The sequence below is a fragment of the Ziziphus jujuba genome, chromosome 4 (assembly GCF_031755915.1).
Source record: "Ziziphus jujuba cultivar Dongzao chromosome 4, ASM3175591v1".
NCBI lineage: Eukaryota > Viridiplantae > Streptophyta > Magnoliopsida > Rosales > Rhamnaceae > Ziziphus > Ziziphus jujuba.
In genome coordinates, this window is record NC_083382.1 from 3848214 (window position 1) to 3857765 (window position 9552).

General features: G+C 38.4%; 1 protein-coding gene across 1 annotated transcript; it reads right to left on the reverse strand.

The window, feature by feature from the left end:
- Positions 1–7792: 7792 nt before the first annotated feature.
- LOC107415965 (PR5-like receptor kinase) lies at positions 7793–8402 on the reverse strand. Its single transcript, XM_048472590.2, has 2 exons — positions 7990–8402; positions 7793–7868 (listed from the first exon to the last, which is right to left on the reverse strand). Exons 1-2 carry the CDS (start codon positions 8400–8402, stop codon positions 7793–7795), a joined length of 489 nt encoding a protein of 162 aa, XP_048328547.2.
- Positions 8403–9552: the final 1150 nt, after the last annotated feature.

Here is a 9552-nt window from a genome sequence, read left to right on the forward strand (position 1 = left end):
GTGGTCCGATGGCCGTGATTTTTGGTGGGTAGGCCGGACTTGAGGAGAGGATGCTGGGTGTATGGCGCGTGTACTGTACATCGGCCGGAATAGTGCCGATTCGCGGTGGCCGGCGGTGGAGGGGAAAAATCGCCGCCAAACTTCGGACGTCCGATCCGGGCGCGTCCGGCGGCCGTTCGCCGTGAAATTTGGAGGTTTTGCCGGAAATGAGGTGGGCAATCTGGCTGGCCGGCGCGTGTACAGTAACTAGGCCGGAAAACGTGAAAATGGCCGGCGGCCGGCGGGTCCTCTCTCTCTCTTTCTCTCTCCTCTCTCTCTTTCTCTCTCTTCTCTCTCTTTCTCTCTCTTCCCCGAGAGTTTTTCAAAATTAAAACCCTGTGTGAAACTGTTCATGCCACGTGGACCACTCAGAAGCTGACACGTGGCATTTCACTGTTCACGACCCAAAAACATTAAAATAATACGGTATCCGGTAAACTTCAAACGTCCATAACTTTTTAACCACATGTCCGATTTAAGCGTGCCGCTAGTCTATGAACTCGTATCGACGAGTACTTTACAACCATACAAGAGTCAACTCACAATTACATCACAAGAAAAAGTCAACTCCCGGCACCTTTTAGACAGTTTACACTTCAACTTGTTTTGCCCATAACTTTCAAACCGTAGCTCCGTTTTCGACGTGCTACTAGTCTACGCACTCAGGGCATCATGCACTTCGCCACGGTACCCTAGTCAACTCAAAATTCCCACCGAGTCAAAAAGTCAACTTTTGACCCCTTCGGTCAACGGTCAACAGTCAACCTCGGTCAACGTGCACGGATTCCGGTGCGATTTGGGACGGGGTGTTACATTATCCGATTAAAGAACAACTTTTATCAATGAGTTATCCCACATATATAGGTTTACAAATAAAACAGGAAAACTTTAAAGGTAGAATAGTGATGGTGACCAGCCATCTAACCCCTAGAAGAAAATGCTAGCAGTTGTTTGACCCAAAAAATGCCGCCCCAATATATGATGGAAGGTTAATATTGATTAGGGATAATTTTGTATTTTGATAAATTTATAAAGCTTGTTAGCCATCTCAGTACTCCATTTCCCATTATTAATCTTTTTTTCTTCTCCTAAATATTAATTCTTATTGCAATGTCAATGACTAAATTCTTCATTCCATGCGGTGGTCCTAGTACTGTTTAATTACATATAATAATAAAAAATTCAATAGAGCATCATTAGTAAATTTTATTCTATGGAATTGATACCTACGGCAAAAAACCTTAAAAAATAAATACTTATCATGATTTACTGTAGAAGGACTAAAATATTGTTTGCTCTTCTAATATACCCCTTTGATGAAGGAAAAAAATATATTTCTTTTTAGAAAAAAATATAATATATTTTGAATAATAAGTAGGCTAACAAGTATAAAAATAAAGAGAAAACGTTGATAATCTATTTCTACAATTTAATTACTATGTTAGTGTATATGGTAGATATACGTAATAGATTAGCGCCTTTTTTTTTTTAAGTCAAAGTCCTAACTGCAGCTTTTTGGGTTCGTCGTATTTCCTAGTCAATCTTAATTTCCCTAGTCTGTGTCCTAGCAAACATAAGACTCTAGGTAATAAAGCTGATCATGTGAGATAGAGAAAAACTGTACAGCTAGATGGTGAAAAAATAAAAATAAAGAAATAAAAAACAAAAATTCCTTCAATAAATTTACTTTAATTCATTAAAAACAATATGTTCGTTATTATTATCATTTTTTTATGAAAATCATGAATAGCTCATCCAGTACTCTGTTTTTTCTTTACCTTTTATTTTTATTTTATTTTATTACCTTTTATTTTTTTTATTTAACTCTGATGCAGCAATCATTTCAGCTAAAATTATAAAGATAACCGTACTTTAGTCTCCGTATGGATTTGCTTACCAATTGATATTATTTTGCAGCAAAACTCCTCAATTACAACACTATGTGAAAACTAGAAGGTACTAAAATTGTATTAAACCCAAAATCTTATAACAAACATACATACTCTGTAACACCCCGTCCCAAAGTATAACGGAAGTTTTCCAACTTCGACCGTTGACGGTTGATTGTTGATTTTGACTTTGACCGTTGACCAAAGAGGTCAAAAGTTGACTTTTTGTTCCGGTTGGAATTCTAGGTTGACTGAGGTACCGTTACGAAGTACACGTTGGCACGAATTCGTAGACTAGTAGCACATTAAAAACGGAGCTACGGTTTGAAAGTTATGAGCAAAACAAGTTGAGGTCCAAACTGTCCGGGGGATGCCGGAGTTGACTTTTTATTCATGCAAAGTTGAGCTTTGACTCATGCATGGTTGTGAAGTACTAGTCGATACGAGTCCGTAGACTAGCAGCACGTCCAATTTGGACATGTGGTTTGAAAGTTATGGACCTAAAGAGTTTTTCAAATACTGTATTATTTAATATTATTTTTAAACGTGTAACGATGTGCCACGTGTGACTTGATAAATGTGACCATGTGTCACCATGGTGAAATGCCACATGTCAACCATGTTTAATACCAAATTATTTTATTGTTATTTTATATAATAATATTATTCTTAATATTATTTAATTATTTTTATTTTATTTTATTTTCTTTTTTCTTTTTCTTTTCTTCTCCCCACGTGGGAAAAAAGGCCACGAGGCCGTTCCTTCTTCTTCCTCCTTCTTCTTCCTTCTCCTTCATTTTCTCTCCTTCCGGCCGTCTCTCTCTCTCTCCCGTGTTCATCTTTTCCGGCCACCACCTTGCCACACGCGCCGGCCACCGTCTAGGACCACACGCCGGCGAGCTCATCAACCAAATTTGGCAACCGGCCGGCTGGCGATGCGCCCAGATCGGGCCGGTGAAGTCGCGGTGGGGGGTTGAATTTTTTCCAGCGATTCTCGCCGTTTCCGGCCAGCCCAGTCCAAATTGCCACCTTTTTTCCCCTATTTTGGGTCCTCTAAGTCCAAATATGGCCTCCAATTTCCAAAATTCGAAGTGGTTTGTGAGATGCGAAGGAATCAAAACCGGCCAAAGCTTTCCGGCCAAATTCCGGCCACCTCCGGCGGAATTGGGGTCGATGGAGACCGGTAATGCGATCCTCGTTCCATGAGCTTCGATTCAGTATATTATTCGACCATTTTGGTATTATTTATCCGAATAAAATATTAATTTATTTGACTGTGTGTGAATTGTGTTCTAGGAGCACGAGTGAATCGTGGAATTGATCCCATAGTGGATCATGGTTTAATTGCGTGCTTCAAGTGAGTGACCCACCTTTAATAAATATTTTGGGTAATTAATTATATTTATTTGGTGTTTAATTGATATCTGCAATTATGTTCATGTGGTGGAATTTAAATATAATCGGGAAAAATATTATTTTATATATATATTTACCCATTGATACTAAACGGAATTTTGGGTTACTAAGAATTTCCCGATTATTATTTTATTGTGATTTAATTGTATTTATTACACATGAGCAAGTATTATCAATAATTAATTGTGTCTGGATTTTATATTATTTTTGGGCATAATTGGTTTGATTATTTTAAGAAAATTATTTGTTTAATTTGGTGGTTTAATTTTCATAATTATGCCCGTGGAATATTATTTGTTGAATCTCGTATTACGAGAAAAATTATTGTTTTATTGGTTATCGATGTTTTCGTACCGGGTTTGTTAAATGGAAATATGTGGGATGGTAAAAGTGAAAATTGGTATATTTCCCATGGTAATTTTGGAAAATGGTACGGTTATAATTAATTTAGTAATTATTTTAGACGCACTCGTACAGTATTGGTGTTCCGGTATATATATGTGGTTAGCGCGCAAGTATTATGTCTCCCGTGAGTTGCCATTGGACCGAGGGCAGGCAAGTCTTATATATTGCGCATCAGCCGCCCCCCTTCTTGGCCGGGATGACGGTTTCAGCAGCGGTACTATCGGGACGCCGAAGTGCCGTTTGCAAGTTTCTCTCTTTAACCTCCCCGCTAGTCGGTGCTCAGGATGCTGGGTATCGGAGAGCATCACTGGTATATGGTGTGGTGCGTCAAGTACAAATTTTTCGAATAGAAACTTTAAACCCCAAAATGTTCAAAAATTATTTATTATAATTTATTACATTTTATTTATACTTGGGGTATTTATTTATTTATTTGTTGTTTATTAAATTATTTGATCCCTTGGTTTTCGGGAAGTACGAATATCAGGTTTTGTGAAAATGTTTTAAAAGGGGAACATTTCCAACAAAGTGAATAGTGAGGGTTTTGAGAGAAAATATTACTTCAATTGTTTATTATTTATTTATTTATTTAATTGTTGGTATTAATTAAATTCCTTTCTTTGTTATAATATAAATATTAAAGGTGTTCAGTAGATAGGGTCACTCACTGAGATGATTAGCATCTCACGTTTTTAAATTCCGTTCCCCTAGGTCCAGGTCGGGAGACATTGATCGTTCGGGACGAGCCCAACGTCTCAGTTCGTTGCCGAAAGTCCAAGAAGTATTTCTTCCCTTTTTCCTCTCTATCTTGTATTGCTTTTTATCTGTCATTGTATTAATTCCACATTTAATTGTATAATGCTCTGTATACTATATTGGACATGTAGTTGTTATTTATGCACTGAGTTGCTGTTATTCTTTGAAGTGCTGTAAATTTGTGGAATCAATTTGTAGTAATGTGGGAGGAATAAGGGGACGATTATAGAAGTGTGTTTTCAGTGCAGGAAATTTGTGGTAAGTCCTACCCCTAGGGGAGGTGCTGCCGGATTTTCCGTTGGAAGGTTCGGTGGTATTTCCCTGGGATCAGGGCTTGTCTAGGGTTCCGGGGAGGAATTTTGGACGGGTCCTGACAGTTGGTATCAGAGCTCTAGGTTCTAGTATTCCTAAGGGACTGTTCATTGTTGTGCATCCCATCCGCGTCTATTCTCTCGTTTTACCTGTCTTAAAGCGTTCTTTCCGTTTGTCTCGAAGCAAATTCGTGGTCCGAGTTGAAATAACTCTAATCTTCGAGGGTGTCAATTAGAATCACCTATCCTAACGGGGAATTTCTATGGCCTAGTCGATGGTCGAGGATTGCCTTTCCTTTTTGAAGGTCAAGTAATGGGGGCAGATCCAATTCTGTGAATCTTTTTGGGAATCGAAGTGGTCCTAGATATGGATCGAGTGGTTATGCATCTTATGTTTATGGGCCGCTAGCATAAAGGAGTAAAGTTAAGGTGATTCAGCTTACCTGAAGTGGTGCTTTGTGGAGGAGTTAGGAGGCCTTTGCTGTGGTTAATTTCTATCCTCGTCTCCAAGGAGCTATCGGAGAAGGGTTGTCAAAGGTATTTGGCCCAGGTGGTTGATACCAAAGAAGATGTACCATCATGCCATGCGACTCCATTAAAGTTAAAGGACTTAAAGGCTTAGCTGCAAGATTTGGAGAATAAAGGTTTCACTAAAGCAAGTTTATCATCGTGAATGACATTTGTTTCATTCATGGAGAAGAAAGATGATTGCCTAAGGCTGTGTATCGGCTATCAACGGTTTAGCAAGGTCACCACCCATAATCGATATTGTTGTCGAGTGTGGATGTGTGTCGATCAATTTCAAGGTGTCCAGATATTTTTCCGATCAATTATTAAAAATTAAATACTTTTCAAAGTGATATTTGAAATTAAGGGTGTTTTATTCAAGTATTTTTTGTTTATGTTCGTACATGTATTTGTATGTTATATTGTTTGATATTGTACTGCACCATACGGAGGCGGCGAACCAATGTGGTCCATGTAGAGCTAGCCCCATAATCATGTTGCCTACGAGTCTAGGGGATCGGACGGCCAATATAGGCAACCACCCTGGTTTGTATTGGTAGCAGAGCATCGACGACAGTTGGAATCATGGATCACGTAGCATGTCAGAAGGTGTCGTACGTACCTCCATTACAAGCGTGCATATTTTATTTTATGCTATGGATTTTAAGATATGATTTTATGTATTTATTCATGTTTTATTATTGTTCCAATGTGGAGTTTTAACAATTGCCTATGCAAGTTAAGGTATATTAAAATAAATTTTGTATTATTTATTATTCCATTGATCTAATTAGTAAATTTCATAAATTATATTTTGATTTTGAAGAAGTTTGGAAATTTAATTTGGGTTGATAAGTTGTGTATATTTTATGTTGGTGGTATATTTGAAAAATATATTTTATTATTTGTTTTATGTTATGGTTTTTCCCAGAGTGACTTAAGGGTTAAGTATCGCCAATTGAGAATCCAAAGTAGGATATCGTTGAGTTCGAAAAGGAGAACCTAAAGGAAGCACGTGATTCAATGTATGTGATATACCCCAAGGGTACAAAGATGTATGGAATGCTTACTAGATGACGTTATGGTTTGGCACGATAAAGGAAGTTGCAAGATTCGAATAAAGGTACTTAAGTCACCGACAAGTAAAAGTGGGGAGTAGAAACGTTGAGGTAGTTTCAATCCTTGCCCATTTCCGTGTCGGGTGGGGAGATGTAAACGTGGATTTTGTGCTTAAACTATCGTTCACAAAGAGAAGGTACGACAATGTTTAGAGAATCAAACAAGATCCGGATAGCGATTAAAGTTCTACTTGGTTGTTGATTTAAGGATGCATGCTTCAGAAACACTTTATGGTTAGCGTTCGACTGTGACCAAGACTTGTAGATCGTGTTTTCGTGGCTTAGTTTGAATATCCTTAATTAGTGGGCATGAAAAGGAAAGTTGTACAAGAGGAAAGATAAAATCCACTATTAGGCGTGATGGTAGTGTAGTGATAGTGGATGAAGTCTCTATTATACTTGCTAAGTTAAGCTGCCGACAAGTAGAAGCGGGAAGTAGAAATGTTAGCGCACTTTTTCCTGGTACGGGAGTGGTTCTTACTGAGACAAGTTGGCCAAGCTGTTCGTAAAGCGTATTATGAGTCTGCATAGAGCATCAATCGCCATCATGACTGTTTGAGATTCGAGCTTTATTTCAAGACTATGACGAAGGGTAATAGATACACTTGGAGCGAGACTTATCTACTGCATCGCCTTTCACCACAGGCCAATGGATAAGCAAAGTGCAGAATTCACACTTGGAAGTTATGCTGAGACCATGCATTATGCAATGTCGAAAGAAGCTGGTTTGAGCAATTGGCATCGATAGAATTCATTATGATATTACCTACCAAGCGAGCATCTAGGTGTCTTCATGTGAGATTCTATATGGAAGGCAGCGCTGAACTCCACAGTGTTGAAGTGAAGTACGTGAGGAGAAACATCGCACGACGACCAACGTGATTTGGATGCGAACACCTACAGATGACTATGAATAAGGTGGAGGTCATCCAAGAGAGTTTAGACTGCTCAGGAATCGACAAATGAGTTAAGCCGACGTGCATGGAAAAGATGTTGAATTCAAAGTCCGAGATTGAGTTTTTTTAAATTATCTCCGTAGAAGAGAGTCGTACTCTTTGGTTGACAAAGAAAGCCAAGTTCGTTACTTATTTCGTTTTTCTAGGGGAAGTTTCCATGTAACTTACATCAAATTTATTTTAAATGTTTACAAGTCTTTGGATGTCTTTGCAACGAGTCTTCAAGCTACACCTAAAAATCGCATCTATATGCAAGCAAACCAAGGAAATTACTTGCCCCACCACCACCAAAAAAAATAAAGTCAACAATACTTATGGAATTTTCCATTTGCCAAGGGTCGGTACAAAAGATTTTAGATGTTCAGTTTAAACAAGATATAGCCCCCAAAGCTACATCAACCGGGATCGACATTCAATTCATTTGCCATCCCTGGGATATCGAACTGAAAGAAACCAAACATAAGGCTGTACCTAAAGCATGATAAATCTATTACAAAAGAAAGAATATGGGTAACACATAGGAAAAGAAAATAACTGATAAATTATAATGATGATCGTGTGGAATTGTTGAGGAGATATTGCTGAAGAAAACAAGAATGGCTTTCGTGGAATCTGGACATGTTGAAGGTCTCCTTCCAGCATATCTACAACCTTACTCATTGGTGGTCGATCTAATGGATTTGTCTGAATGCACCAGTAGCTCACTAATAGCAACTTCCTTGCTATTTCTTTTTCTTCCTCTGTTGTGACTCCCAAGAGTCCTAAATCTTTACCCAATTCCATATCTTCATAAATCCAATAATGAATGTATGTTTCACCAGCGTGAGACACTCTAGGAACAACATTCTTTCCTCCTCCTCCCATTTCGAGAACCAACATTCCATAACTATAGACATTAGATTTATGAGACACTCTACCAAAATTCCTACTGAATACTTCAGGCACGATATACCCTGCAGTTCCTCTGGCACGCATCATGGACACAATACTCTCCTTATTGAACATAGTTTAGCCAGGACAAAGTTTGATATTTTTGGTAAAAAGTCTTTATCCAAAAGAATGTTTTGAGGCTTTATGTCAAAATGCAAAATCCTTGGATTACAACCACGATGCAAGTATTCCAGTCCTCGTGCAACTCCGAGAGCAATTTCGTACAATCTATTCCAATCTAGGCAATTGGTTTGCATTCTCATATTCTTATGGAATGTGGGCTTTCATTTGATTTATATTTTTCTCTATCAAATCCAACAAGAATGACAATATTCACATGAGAAGTTCTACCTATACTAGCAACTTCACTAATAAAATCTTCTCCATTGCTTTTGAACTCTTTAAGACTTTCACTGCAACAAAATGAACATTAGGTAGTGTTCCTTTGCATACAGAACCAAATCCTCCTTTTCCTATTACATTTGCCAACAAGTTTGTCATTTTCTTGACATGTGAATAACTGTATCGCTTTGGGGCAAATGAAGTATAATTCCTTATAAATGCCTCCACATAAAAATCCTCTCTATTGTCTTCCTCCCAAAAGAACGTTGCTTTAATTGATGAACATTTTCTCTTAAAGATATATTGTGAGATCCCACATCAGTTGGAAAGGGGAATGAAGCATGCCTTAAAAGAGGGAGTGGATACCTTTCCCTTGCGACGCGTTTTGACAAAACCGTGCGAGCTGGACCCAAAGCGGACAATACCGCATGCAGGTGGACTGGGCTGTTACAGATGGTATCAGAACCAGTACCTGGATCGGTGTGCCAGCGAGGACGCTGGGCCCCAAGGGGAGAGGATTGTGAGATCCCACATCGATTGAAAAGGGGAACGAAGCATGCTTTAAAAGAGGATGTGGATACATTTCCCTTGCTACGCGTTTTGACAAAACCGTGCGGGCTGGACCCAAAGCGGACAATATCGCATGCGGGTGGACTAGGCTGTTACATATATGGAATTATAGCAAAAAATAACAAAAGTTCAACCACAGCCACTGAAATTCCTATATTCAAGAAAAAAGGTGTTTAAGCTTTATATATATTTTATTTCATTGTCACAAAGAAAAAGAGCATGGGAAATTTTACCTATGACCAAATTATGCTTCGAAGAGGATTCTGCTACAGCAAGAGAAGATGAAACAAAAAATAAGTAAGTTCATAAATAG